At 40.0% G+C, this 14,659-nt stretch overlaps 1 protein-coding gene across 1 annotated transcript in view; it reads right to left on the bottom strand.

Annotated features, from left to right (window-relative positions):
* Positions 1-5,686: 5,686 nt before the first annotated feature.
* Positions 5,687-14,659, bottom strand: part of LOC119650368 — a 62,507-nt gene continuing 53,534 nt past the window's right edge. The window contains exon 3 of the mRNA XM_038053081.1: positions 5,687-7,780. Within this exon, the coding sequence (XP_037909009.1) occupies positions 7,421-7,780 (360 nt within the window). The 3' untranslated portion in view covers positions 5,687-7,420. The remainder of the gene's footprint in view (positions 7,781-14,659) is intronic.

Here is a 14,659-nt window from a genome sequence, read left to right as displayed (position 1 = left end):
AATGAGAGAACTCATAGATTAATTCGATTAGATTCTATGGGGAAACAATGGACAAGGGGGCACAGAGCATTGGTAGAATTAATGGGAGAACCGAATCCAGTTTCCGCAACGGTTTCTGATTCTCAGATCCCCATACATCTGTTTGGTGAAGTTATCTTGGAACGAAGAGAAAACTGGGACAAACCAGAAGAATGTGTGTCAGGACATGCTGACGTCTTCTACACCGATAGCTCAAAAACAGACCTTCTTGAATAAAAACAATATACAACGGTCTTTTAGGCTGAAGCGTATGCGATCCTAAGGGCGGCAACCTGGATGATTAACGAGTGGTTGAATGGCAGGCGTATCGCGCTCTGTAGCGATAGTCGGGCTGCATTGAGTGCGTTAGGTAGTCTTTTGAAACTACGCGGTCATTGTGGTGTAAAGGGAAATGAAATCTTGCATGCTTTAGAAAAAGAGGGTTCAATTTCTTCGAAGATCATGTGGATCATGCTTGCAAGTTAAACATTCTAGCTTTAACTGCCAGTAAAAAATAACAAGTGGGGAAACCGGGAGCTGGATGTTTCAGGTATGAAACGTTTTGTGTATTTCTTATATATTTGAGTGGGGATTTGTCCCATTTCTACTTAGCTCGTAATGTTCATGCATTTAATATGTCATTTTAGTGTGATCCTGACATTCAGTCTTAGATTGCAGTAAATTTGCACAAAACTATGTATATTTATATTAACAATAATGCGATTTTCACCAAAGGTGATAGTATCTTTATCATAGCCTAAATAACTGGAAAATTGTATGATTCAAGGTGAACTTCCATCCAATTTTCAAAAAATATGGTAATATACTGATATTAACTTTATCTGAGCAGTTATCGGTGTGGAGGGTTTTTTTGCGGCCTAGGCACCGTGTAGTGGAGGCAGGAGGTTAGCAATTTTTTCTGATTTTTCGGTTCGGTCCACCAACAAGGGCCAACTTCGGATTGTAGTGCTACAGGAGAAAAGAGGATAGCTTTGATGTTGTGTTTTTTTTTTCTAGAATACGACGTATAATTAGTTTTATGTATTCTTTTATGGATTATTGGGTTGTCCAGAAGTACGCTGAAGATGCCGAAGTATGTGTTGTTGGAGGTGCTCTGACTAAGATCTGGTGGAAAATGGTGTAGTGGTATTGTTCGGCGCAGGAAATGTAATATCACTACGATTTGGGTTGATGTTCGCTTTCGGCTTGGATATTATATTGCAGGGATGAATTTAGTGGACTTCGTAGTGAATTAGAAGAGTATAATGTGCGGGGGAAATGTATAGATCAATAGATATGGTAGATTGGAAAACATCTTTATTCGCCAAATGTTGCTTCATCGAGTACCTTCGTGCAGCTGTGTGTCTGTAAGAATTGAGTTGAATTATTAAAAAACAAAAGGTAAACATATTTTGCTCAAAATATTTCAAAACAATTGCTTGGGATCACTTCCTGTATTAACACTTTATTAATCTTTCATGTATAATGTTATCATATTTAAAAGATCTTCATCTTTTTTAGCTTCCAAATAATTCCATTCGATATTCCTTCGTTTGTTTATCATACGTTTAGATTAAATTCTTCTCTCAAAATAAAAAATAAAAGTGATATCTTTAGAAAAATTTCTATATAATTTTATTATTTTTTTAAATTCATTCAATATTTGGTTTATTCCTTTTTAGTTATTGTATATTTTTCCGATAAGTCATTTTCATTTCACATAGAAAAAAAATCAACGATAAATCGTATTCAAACGAAGCACCATTAATGGTTTTATTTTCCTTTTATGTGTTTGAATTAATTATTCAACCTTTTCTTTTTACATATAAAAGGTTATTTTCTACAATTTGGATACGTTTTTTGGTTTCCACAATACTTAAAAAGCTTTTATTTCCAAAAGGATTTCTTTCTACGTAGTCAGTGTCAATAAATAAAATATCAACTTCAAAGTATCCGTTGGAAGATTGAATGCAAAATTATGACTTTTTGGATGTCTAAGGCCTATGGAAGTACTTTTTAACCATCTTTGAAGACTACTTTATTGTATAAGAAATATATGTATTATAGTAAAAGAAGCTCGAAATGGAAGTTTTCCTACTAGTTTTTCGAAATAAAACCTATGTAACTGACTGTTTCTGAGACAAGCGGGTTATTTTGATTTTAAATTATGAAAGGATAAACGAAGGGAGTGCGGGTATTCGGGCGGAATTGGGAAATGGTGAGAATGTCTGTTGATTGTGTTAGTTGAGGTTGTTTTCGCTTTAAAACTATTTATATTGTAAAATCAACCACGGCAGTAAAGTTCGTAGATGCGAGATAATAAGGGTCTCCTAGAAGTAATTTAAGGCAAAGCAATAAGCCTCACATGATGTCCTTATGATTACACAATCTACCCCAATAGAATTTTTTACCACGTTGTGTGTTAGCCTCTCGATCTTGTTGCTTTGGGTTCGAATCCCGTCGTCATGGATGTGTTGTGTTCGTTTCCGCTGCTGTAAGCATATCACTTGCACAGCACTAAGTGTGTTGACAGCCAAACTCAAGCACACTAACAACGAATATCCCAAGATGGCTGATGAGTGAGTCGACCCAAGAGCACGTGGCACAGAATAATGGAAGAGGAGTGCGAGTGCCTCGGGAACTCCTGGAGGGAGTTCAAGCGCATTTTAGCGAATCGTGAACGATGACGCATAGGTGTGGTTGCAGACTATAATCGACACAAATTCTGAGATATTTTCTACTTCTAGGTATTTAATGCTCCTAAATTTTCGAAATCTTTCGATTCGTTTGAAACATGAATAATCTGGTTGTCGGAGCATTCCAAAGAACGAGCGCCTCACGTGCTAACGTTGATCAGAAAAATTTATTTAGCCCTATTTGTATCCTCCATGGTATATTTTTGAGGCCTTGTGGTCTTAAGATATTTCGAGAAAAGAAAGTGCAAGTATCAACATTAGTGGAATGGCAGTGAATTAGCAATTTTTAGGAGCGGTACTTGATTCCTCCGACCTAGAATGGAGGACATTCAACTTCACTTTTAGTGGCATTTAATTGTACGATTTCCATAATATGATATATGCACTCAAGTCGATTTTCCCCGTAGTGTACGCATCTTTCTATATTTATGTTATGAAATTCATACAATTAAATTCAATTCTTATGAATGTAAGCGACGGGATTAATGCAAGTGACATTAATAATTAGCACTTGCAACGGAGGAGACTGCATAGTCAGGGAAGGATACCTTCTACGAGGTAGTAGAACGAACCCTCTAAGCCTGTCCCAGATATGATATCAAAATCATATTTGGGGATTTTAAGTAGGGAAGGAGCCCGCACTCAGGCGCTACATTGGCTCCCGTAGCTTACACCAAAATACAAATGATAACGAACTTCGGATTATTCAATTAGCAGTGTCACACGAATTGGTTGTTGGAAGTACCTAGTTTGCGTGGAAAGTGATCTACAAACATACATGGGCCTCTCCAGACGGGACCACTTTCAACCAAACTGACCACGTGTTGATCGAATGCCGCCACTTCTTAGCCTTGATGAATGTCAGAACGTATAGGGGGCCCAATATAGACTCGGATCACTATCTCGTTGGCATGGTGCTCCGAGCTCGAATAACACCACCCAGAATCCCCTCTGAAAATCAGGTGAGAGTTAACACTGAAACCATCCACAACACAGCCCTCCACGACACCTATAAGAGGAAATGGATGCCGTAATAATTGCAGTCAACAGAGGTCCTGGAGATGAAGCATCAATAAATAATCTTCACAACCACCTGAAGAACGTTATCATAAATATGGTCACAAACATACTTGGCCCCAACCGCAAAAAGAGTCGGATTTGATGATGAATGTAAGCTACGGAACGGAAGAATGCCGCATACTGAGTAATGTTGCATTCTCAAAGAACGCGGGCATGCGCAGAAACTTATCACGTACTCCATCGAGCGGCGTGGGGTAATCAACAAATCTGTGAACTCGAAAAGTATAGGGAGCAACCGCACCAGGCGCCGGAGTTTTACCAAAAAGTGGTGTTCATCCTGCAATGACAAAGAGAGAAATCTGAGTTGATCCCAAGCAGAATGGGCATATTGGAGCGATGGGTTGAGTACTTTTATGAACTACTGAATAACTACAACATCGGCGAGTTGGAGGTCACGCCAACTGAAGGCGACGGGCAAATACTGCCACCACCAAGAATGGAAAAACAGTCCGTGCAATCCATCGGCTTAAAAATCATAAATCGCCAGGAGCCGATAGAATTACAGCCGAATTGGTTAAATATTACCCCAATGTTCATCAACTTGTGCTCAAGATGTGAGACAACGAATCAATGCCTGGCGACTGGCGAAGAGGCATTATCTGTCTCATACATTGAAAGGGAGGTATCACGCAGCTATTATAGAGGTATTACGTTACTGAGTACCATCTATAAGATATTCTCCTCTATCTTGTTAGGCCGGATAGCCCTATAAGCCCAGAACATCATTGGCCCATACCAAAGAGGCTTCACTCCAGGCAAATCAACAACAGATCAGATTTTCTCTCTTTAGCAAGCGATGGAAAACTGTTGGAATATGGACATCAGTTGCACCATCTTTTCATCGACTTTAAGGCTGCCTATAATAGCATAGCTAAGGTAAAATTGTACACGGCCATGAGAGAAGAAACTGACTAGGCTGATCCTAACCAATTTGCGAGGCTCGATAAAAGCAGCAAGATCACTCTCAAGACCATTCGACATCAACAACGCTCTAAGCCAAGCGGATGCCCTATTATGCGTCCTTTTTAACCTGGCCCTCGAGAAAGTGATCCGTGATGCCGAGGTAAATGCAAAAGGTGCGACCCTTTTTAAGTCCACCCAACTACTGGCCTATGCTGACGATATTGACATCATGGGAAGAACATCCCGAGACGTACAAACTGCCTTCATCTAGATCGAGCAGGCGGCGCGAGATCTTGACTGCACATCAATGAAGGCAAGACAAAATATATGATAGCAATGTTAGCACTGAAAACCAACCAACAGACAACATCAAACTGCATTGGTCAACCGAGAAGAATAAAGATAGGAGACTACAACTTTGAGACCGTTGATAATTTCTTCTATCTAGGGTCGAAAATCACACTCGATAACAGCTACGATGATGAAATCCGCGCACGGTTGTTAGCAACCAACAGAGTCTATTTCAGCTTACAAAAACTGTTTCGCTCGAAACGTCTCATCACAGGGTCAAAGCTCTTACTGTACAAGGTAATGATCTTGCCAGTAATCATGTATTCCTCGGAGACTTGGGTTCTTAGCAAGAAAAATTGCGAATTCTTGTCGAGAGAAGCATCCTTCGAAGATTTTTTGGCCCCTACGTGAAGATGAACGATTCCGTAGCCTCTTTAATGATTAAATCTGGGAGCGATACCACGACCTCCTGGTTTTGGATAAAATCCGGTTCAACAGGTTACGGTGGGCGGGTCTAATCCGTATGAGGATGATCCAGCCTGAAAAGTCTGTAAGGGCAATATCTATGATAGAAAAAAACGAAGCAGATCCTGTCTGAGAGGGAACGTTGGTGTAGGTCAGGACGCCAGACCGCTTTTAGGGATATCGAATTGGTGAACCTCGGGGCAAAACCGGGATGTCTGGAGTTGCTTATTAAGGCAGGCCTACACCTCAAAGAGCATTGAAATGCGTTAGATTGAAAGCTTCTTTGACGGAGAAAAAATTGAAAGTTTCTCCGAAAAAAACGAAAAGATTTTTTTAAGGTGCGAATCTTAGACTACTTCAGATTCAATTTCGATAAGGTAAAATTTTTACTTTATTTTGGCGAATCAAAATTTGTTTATTGGTCTTTAGATAATTTGGCCCGATAAGACCATGGTGTTTAGGGCGACGTTCAATCATGGTGTCCCTGATTGTAGGAATAGTTACTGATATGATTACAAATGGCATACAAGTTTGCTGCAAATTATGTTTCGTTGGCACAAAGTTTGACGTATTCAATTATTCGGTGAAATTATCGGCTTTTGTCAAGGGAACGTTTCATACTATCCATCTTTGTGTGCCGGCCCATAAACACTTCTGCTTAGACATGCGGGAAAGGGGTCGAAAAGGAGGTATTTCCCCGGGCTCGGAGTTTCATCATGGCCCGGAATAGGGATTTCAACGAAAAGAGGGGTAATGTGGGGTCGCCATAATAATCACCTCGCATCATATAATTTTCACCGTTTTTCCACTTTATTTTCACCCCGGGGCCGGATTTTCTCTCTACAGCTTTGCTTCTTTCTTCTCTTCCCAAACTAAAGTCGGGGTCGTGGGACGTTGACATGTAGTTAATAAGAATATGACAAGATTTGCATTGCAAGCCACACTATTTTGGGGTAGGGTAGGTATGGATAAAAACAGAAAAAGCAGAACTGGTGTGAACCTTCCGTTGGACGGCCAAAAAGGGGAAGTAGGAATTAACTAATATATTGTGCGTAGATTAGTAATTAATATTTGGGAAAACTTTTTTGTTTCATTTTTTCGAGTTGAAATCAAATTTGATTATTTTTTGATACACTTCCGCTTAGGTACAAAAAAATTTTTATAAAATGGAAATAATTGGAATGATATGTCTACACTACTTCTAACTTTCATGGGCACTACTTATTGGATTAATTTCATTTAAATTCATTTTTATGTTCTATTTAATAAAGATAAGTAACTATCAAATAAAAATAATGGAAGAATGAAAATTCGATAATTCGCGAAAGCATCCGCGTTGACCAAAAGATTCAATGTCAGATGGAAGAAGGCTTTGACGTTGGATTCAATTCAACAAAGTTCCCACTACAAACTTTATAAATTAATATAATTTAAATTGCATAATTTTAACAATATTTTCGCCGTACCGCTCATGCTATTTTGTTATGAATATTAAAAACTCGTAAAATGGAGGAATTCCCAACTTAGCAGATATGGATGCATGTTTGGTGGTTTTTCCGATGAAAAATAAGATATCTCTGGAACTGATAGCTTCAGGTCGCTCTTTATGTTTTGTTTTCTGGATCCTTCTTGAAAGCAGTAACATAGGTTCACTGAAGTTCATGTCCGCTTGAGTTCCATATTCCGAAAAGAGTTCTTGTATAATTGGTGGGATTTATGATATGCAGTTTTGGAAAGTTGGAATTTCTCTCCATATGTCCTTACAGCGAAAAAGAATAAAACAGATGCATGGCGGTATCAATACAATTATTATCGACGACATCACACAGTTACCTCTAAACAAACCGATCAAAACACGGCTATTTATATATACCACCTGCTTTATCCAATTTTTACTTGGAAGTTATTATCATATAGTGCCATAGAGGATATCCATTAGGGCACATCAATTCCTCTGTATGAAACATTCAAAGTATTGAACATATCGCGAATAGTACAAATACAAAAAATAACATTGTAACAATATCCTTGTGTAGATTGCGATCACGATGAAAGGGCTTTGTTGTATAGCATTCACGGCGGGCTTGACGGAACAGCCAAATGGGTATGATAAGCTGCAGCATGTCGGGTATCATAAATCCTAAATCTCTCACAACCTGGTGCGCGTATCCTTCACCTCGAATCACATTCATGATGAACTGGTCGAAACTGCTCGCGGCTATGTGCAGGAGTGCGATACCAACTATGCAAAGTATCTTTTTCGATGTGACCGCGTTATCTGTGCTGGCTAAATGCATTACCATTACTGTTGACATCAGTTCTGTTATCTGAAAATAAATATTCAGATATTAATGAGAAGCTATCTAAAATATGGATGTGCGATTGGGAATATGGTTGCGTTAGCTAGAGAAACTATAATTCTTTCAAAAAATAGCAGTACTAGGGAGATTGTGTTCTAAACAATGTGAAAATTAATGTTGTATTCATGATCATCAACGGCGCAACAAGCGGTGTCTAGTCTAGGCCTCCTTTAAAAAGGAACTTTAGGCATCCCCGGTTTTGCGCCGAAGTCCACTACTTCGATATCCCCAAAAGCTGTTTGATGTCCTCGCCTACGCCAACGCTCCATCTCAGGCAGGATCTGCCACATCTTCTTTTTCTACCATAGATACTGCCTTTATAGACTTTTTGGGCTGGGTCAGGTACCCCGCCCATCGCAACCTGCTGAGTCGGATTTTACCCACAGCCAGCGGATCGTGGTTTCCCTCATAATGTTTATGGTTATAGAGGATACGGAACCATCTATCCAAATGTGGGGGTCTAAAAATTCTTCGGAGGATTCTTTCCTCGAATGCGGCCAAGAGTTCGCAATTTTTCTTGCTGAGAACCTAGGTCTCTGAGGAATAGGTAAAGACTGGCAAGATAATTGTTTTGTACACTAAGAGTTTTGATCCTATGGTGAGACGTTTCGTGTGGAACAGTTTTTGTAAGCTGAAAGAGACTGTTGACTGCGTGGATTTCATTATCATAGCTGTTATTGGTTGTGATTTGTTGCGGCGCCTACTCGATCTGGATGAAGGTAGACTGTAAATTTCGAGTTGTTATTCCCATAATGTTAATAACGTCAACAGCAGCAGGCCAGTAGTTGGGTGGACTTCAAGAGGATGGTGCCTCGTGTATTAACATCTGCATCACGGATCACTTTTTCCAGTTTCAGGTTAAAGAGGACGTATGATACGGCTTTTCCTTGTCTTAGACTGTTTTTGATATTGAATGGTCTCGAGAGTGAACCTGCTACTTTTATCTGGTCTTGCATATTGGTCAGGATCGACTTAATCAGTCTTATCAATTTCGTCAGGATACCGAATTCTCTCATGGTCGTGTAAAGTTTTATCCTGGCTATGTTATCATAGACCTTGAAATCGATGAAAAGATGTTCCAACTGATGACCATATTCCAACAGTTTTTCCGTCGCTTGCTGCAGAGGGAAAGTCTGATCTGTTGCTGATTTGCCTGGATTGCAGTCTTTTTGGTATAGGCGGATCATGTTCTGGGTGTATGAGCAAGATAGCGGAGAACATTTTATAGATGAAACTCAGCAATGTGAGGCATCTATAATTGATACACTCCTGGATATCCTCTTTTTTGTGTATGGGACAGATAATGTCTCGTTGCCAGTCAGCTCGTCGATATTTTGTTTGTTGTTGCTAGCTTACATTCATCGTCGAATCAGTCGTTCCGACTTTTTTTTGCGGAGTCAAGTATGTTTCTGGCGGTTTTAATAATGACGTTCTTTAGGTGGTTGTAAAGTTCATTTCTTGATGCTTCATTTCCACCACCTTTATTCTCATCTGGTTGTCAGAAGGGATTCTAGGCGGTATTATAATTCAAGCTAGGAGCACAATGCCAACGAGATAATGATCCGAGTCTATATTTCCCCCTCCCCTGTATGTTTTGACATTTATCAAAGCTGAGAGGTGGCGGCGTTCAATCAATATGTAGTTAAGTTGGTTGCAAGTGGTCCCGTCTTAAGAGGCCCATGAATATTTGTGAACCGCTTTCTTGACTTTTGAAATCTGCAAGTATAGTTTTGATATCATACTTGGGGCAGACTTCGAGGGTCAAATGTCTCGCAGCAGGTGTTCCTCTTCGAGCCTGCAGTTTTCTCTGTATAGGCATGACCGTTTGTTCGCAGGTTTTATTTTGTGGCTGATTAGGAAACCTACTCCGAGCCCTTGGTTTAACTGAACTTGAACTCAATCTTTGGTCGACTTGGCCAAATTGATAATAAAAATATAGAGGGATTCTGACTTATTTTTTTTTTATTTTATTGATTAAAATCGCAAACACCGCAGGGAAGACACCCGCTATTGCGGGTAAGAAGGGGAAGCGAACTAAACAATTATGTGCACTGCTCGACTAATAGACTACGTCCTCACGCTGTGGGGGTCGGAAACAGAAGGAAGTGGAAGTGTAACGCGCCGGCCTCGTGCCGGGCTGCCGAATCCCACTGCTAGAAAGATACTTGCTTCTTGAACCTACACGGCAGTCTGTCTTCACTTGCTTGCAGTTATAAACTTAATTGCTTACTCTTATAGGGCCCATACACTGTCAAACAAATTGCGCAACGGGCGATGCGTAACGTTGCATTTCCCATACACTTAGTGAAATTTTGTTCAAACATTAGTTAGAAGTTGGAAACGGTATGAGTAACATGCCATTAAAAGGGTATTGCATCTATCTGCATTGTTATCGGGAGGGGTAGGAGGGTAATGGGGTGGAGTCCTCTCTAGCCTCCCTTCCACATTGGGGCGATATTTACTCTAACAGCTTATTTATGATTCGAAACTAGCCCTTTTTCGAGGTGCTGTAACTTTAAGAGAAATGGAAAGGAGGAATATTTCTTTCCTTCTATATATGCTCTTTACACTCTTACTGTCCGGGGACATGGTTGGCAAACTCAATTTTACCATGATAATATAAAAATACCCCCCATTAGACGGAGGGAATTTGAGAGAGAGGACATCCTCTATCACAGCAGAAATAGGGCTCAAAACTAAACCTTATCGTTTAAAGGGATGATGGCTGCCGCTGTCCTTTAACGAGGTTAGCAAAAGAAAACCTTTCTCCCCAATCCGCCCTCCTCGCGGGTTAACCTTGAAAATTCAACTTGGTCGTGCTGATGTAAAAGAAACCCCACTTTGACTGGCCATAACTTTGTAAGGGCGATGGGCGCATCGAGTTCCTTTTTCTCCTTTCCACCCCCCACCTGAAAATTATATTTCAGCGGTCGGCTGAAAAATATTGCCGAACGAAGCACAATATGCCCATACATTAGCAAATTATTGCGCAACAGCCTGCGTTGCGCAATTTGTTTGATAGTGTATGGCCCTATTATATAAGATTCAAGCACTCTACACCGACAATTTAGTTCTGCTAAAGAAGGCCCGAATGCTAGTTAAAAAGGAGGTGGAAAGAGTCTGGCCGGTCGAGAATATACATATATCTACCCAGCTTAGGTAAAAGCCGGTGATAAAACGGTGGCGGATTCTGCCGTATGAGCAGTCGATAAACTCCGGGTTTTGGGCAAACAAACTACATTGTCCTCTAAATTCCCTTGCGAACACTTTAATTTTCCTTGTAGGGAATAAGAACGTGCAATGTCAGAACTGTATGGTAGATTCAGGAAAACTTTCTAGGCAAGATCTTGAAGTTTTTGAAGACCACCAAAGATACATATGTATATGCAGGCTCGTTTTGTCTTGCTGGAAGGTAATACAGTCGAAATAGGGGCAAACCACATTTTGTTTCGAAACTTTCGATATCTACCAAATTTTCAGAATTTATTGGAAGGAGTTAAATTCGGTAGTTTCTCAAAGGATTCGACTGACTTTCAATTTATATGAGAAAAGTATATAAAAAATTCAGGTAATTATATTATTTTGATCACAACTCCGTTATTATTTATCCCACTTTTCATACCTCACTTAAAAGGCCTTTTCAAGCACCTTAAAAAAGCTTCAGGTCAATTTCCACCAAAAGTTACTGATTTTACGTTATTTGACCTTGAAAATTATAACTTTTTTTAGACTTTACGAATTTACGTTTAACGTGCCATAGTTTAGTCCGCATTGCACCTACGAAAAAATGAAACAAAATTATTTTTTTAGCTATTTAATTACTTTGTTTCTGCTTAATATTCATTTCGAGTTATTTGCGAAAAACCGTTGAAAACCACACATTTTTTCGGTGAAAAAGCGACATGTTTAAACATGAATAACTCGAAAATTTGTGTCCGGATAGCTGAGTGGTTAGAGCACAAGGCTGTCGTACGGAAGGTCGCGGTTCAAATCTCACTGGTGGCAGTGGAATTTGTATCATGATTTGACGTCGGACACCAGTCGACTCAGCTGTGAATGAGTACCTGAGTAAAATCAGGGTAATAATCTCGGGCGAGCGCAATGCTGACCACATTGCCTCCTAGTGTACCGTTACGATCTTGAATGAAGTGCTCTAACACACTTCAAGGCCCTGATCCAACATGGATTGTTGTCCCAACGATTATTAATTATTATTATTAATTCGAAAATTTGTACGAAAAATTTTCACTAAACATTTTTTCTTAAAATCGACCATTCAATCGATTTCTGTGGTAGTTACCACTATACCATATCTAAACCCTATGGGCATTTTCAATATTTTTACATCTCATTCTAGATCTATTTTCCTTTCATTTATCAATCGCATACTCATACTCAACCTCTCTTATTTTTTAAAATTATTTAATATGTTTGTCATAAACTGTGGGTGAGAGCGCGTCAACCACGTCTATTCGCCGTCTTTGCCGGTTTTTGGCAATGTGCTTCAGACCCCTCCACGACTTTCCCAAAAGCTTGCACTCTTCGTTCACTGTTTCATGATGTTTTATGATCAACACGTCCACGGGTATTTGCACTGTACGATAGTCAAGTTTTTCATTTGTTTTTATCTCGGGTCAGAAAACTTAAGATGATACCACCTAGGGATGAGTTGGTGAAAGTTTGGACCTTCCGATTAATGGCTGTTCTCCATGTGTAACTTGCAACAGACCAGAAAGACCATTGGTACAGAATAGTGTCTCTTTGATGTTGGTGTTGCGATAGTTGCATTTCGATATTTTGGGGAAAACAGCGAAAGCGGATTTAGAATTGTTAACACATCGCGTTTCGTGTAGCCGCCGGAAAAAATAGCACTACCTAGATATACAAATTGTTTGATGCCGCCAAAATTCTGGCCATTAACATAGCAAGCTTGAAAACGGGAAGCTAAACGCTTCAAATTTGAAAGGTTTTGTGGGTTGCTTATACTCTATAAGCATATTAAGTGGGCATTTGCTCCATTTGTATCTAGCTGGTAATGTTTATGTATTTCGTTTGTCAGAATATTCACTTTAGTATGATACTGACATTCAAAGTATTAGAATGCACAAATTTGTACAAAAGTGACAACTTTGGTCTATATAACTCTGTTAGTAACTGCTATTTCCACCAACTTGGTAGTCCTTTATAACCGCAAAAGTTGGTAACTCTAGGATAAACTAAGGGGGTTCCTAGTCAATTTCTAAAAAAAATATACTTACATGTATGGTAATGTACTGTTATTAAATTCATTTCAACCGGCATTGGTATGAAGAGTATTTTGTGGCCTAGGTACCATGAGCATGGACCACCATATTCTTTTTCAGATATTTTGGCTGGGTAGCTTCTGAGAACTGGTCGTTGATTTAACTGACCCTTTTTGAACCTCACACTCCTCCCCTTTGCAATTAATGTTAAAAATAATATCGGTTTCGTAAGGAATAATCGAGGCCTTTCATTTAAAACCCTACAACGCTATACTTGGTGAGAAATTATTTTACACCCCCCCATTTGTTTGTTTTGTTTTCCATCAAACCTCAAAAAGGAAGTATTCGATCACTCGTCCGGCTGAGAACTTTGTTGGTGTATAACTTCAGCCAGATTTCGCTTGCCTCCTCCTCTTTCTCTAGCCAATGCCCATAACTAGGTGAGAGCAAACAAAAGTCATCAACATAGTCGAGGTGATTGAGGTTTGATTGCATCAAATTCCTCTGATATTTTGCCTAGATGCAATACTTGACATTTTGCGCCGTTATATACCTGCTGGAAATCATCCTTCCTCTGCTTTGAATAAGGCTGTCTGCGTTTTATTCGTCAAAAAGGGAAGTTTTATTTTCTTGCAACAAGTATTGGTGCATCATCAACGACGCAACAACCGGTATCCGGTCTAGATCTACCTTAATAAGGAACTTCAGAGATCCCGGTTTAGTGTCGAGTTCCATCAATTCGATATCCCTAAAAGCTGTCTGACTTCCTGGAATACGTCATCGTTCGTCATCCACATCTATACGGAATAAGTGACCCGCTCACCACAACCTATTGAGCCGGATTTTAGCCACAACTTGGCGGTCATGGTATCGCTCATAGAAATGAAATCCGTTTTTTTTTAAGGTTTTGTGTAATACACAACAAGCAGAACACACCCTTAAGGATGTTTTTCTGTAAACCGTACTCAGTTTATGTGTATTGCCTAAAACCTGCAGCGCTTTTCCCCAAACTGGGACTATATACAGCATGATAGAACTCACCACTCTGGCTATGAGCAGCCTGCAAGTATGCCGCGGTTCTCCTACGTTCGGTATCATCCTTGCCAGAGCGATACTCGTGGTGGATGCTCTTTTACAAGTATGCTCTATGTGCTGCTAAAAATTAAGTCCTCCGTCTATCATCACCCTCAAGTATTTGATGGCCGGCTTGGAAGTGATGATAAGATTCCCGATTCTAATGCAGGTGTAATTTCTTTTGCAGCGCTTAGTGATGAGAACCGCTTCCGTCTTTTCCTCCGCGAGTGCCAGTCCAGCACCCCCTAACCAAGCCTTAATAACACTGATTTCTTTGCTTGAGTACAATTCAGTATCCTCGAGATGCTTTGCGAGCACAACCAGTGCTATATCATCGGCGTAACCACTGTGTGATTCCTCCGGAATCGGAAGGTTAAGTGCATCATTATACATGATGTTCCACAGTAATGGGCCCAGTACAGAGCCCTGCGGGACATCCGCGAAGACAACGTACTCCTTGGGTCCATTATCGGTATTGTACCAGAGTGTCCCCTCTTTCAAGTAGCTATCGATAATGGCGGCGAGGTAG

Source organism: Hermetia illucens, chromosome 2 (genome assembly GCF_905115235.1).
Source record: "Hermetia illucens chromosome 2, iHerIll2.2.curated.20191125, whole genome shotgun sequence".
Taxonomy (NCBI): Eukaryota; Metazoa; Arthropoda; class Insecta; order Diptera; family Stratiomyidae; genus Hermetia; species Hermetia illucens.
Note: the sequence above shows the minus strand (reverse complement) of the source record. Positions and strands in the feature narration are given on the sequence as shown.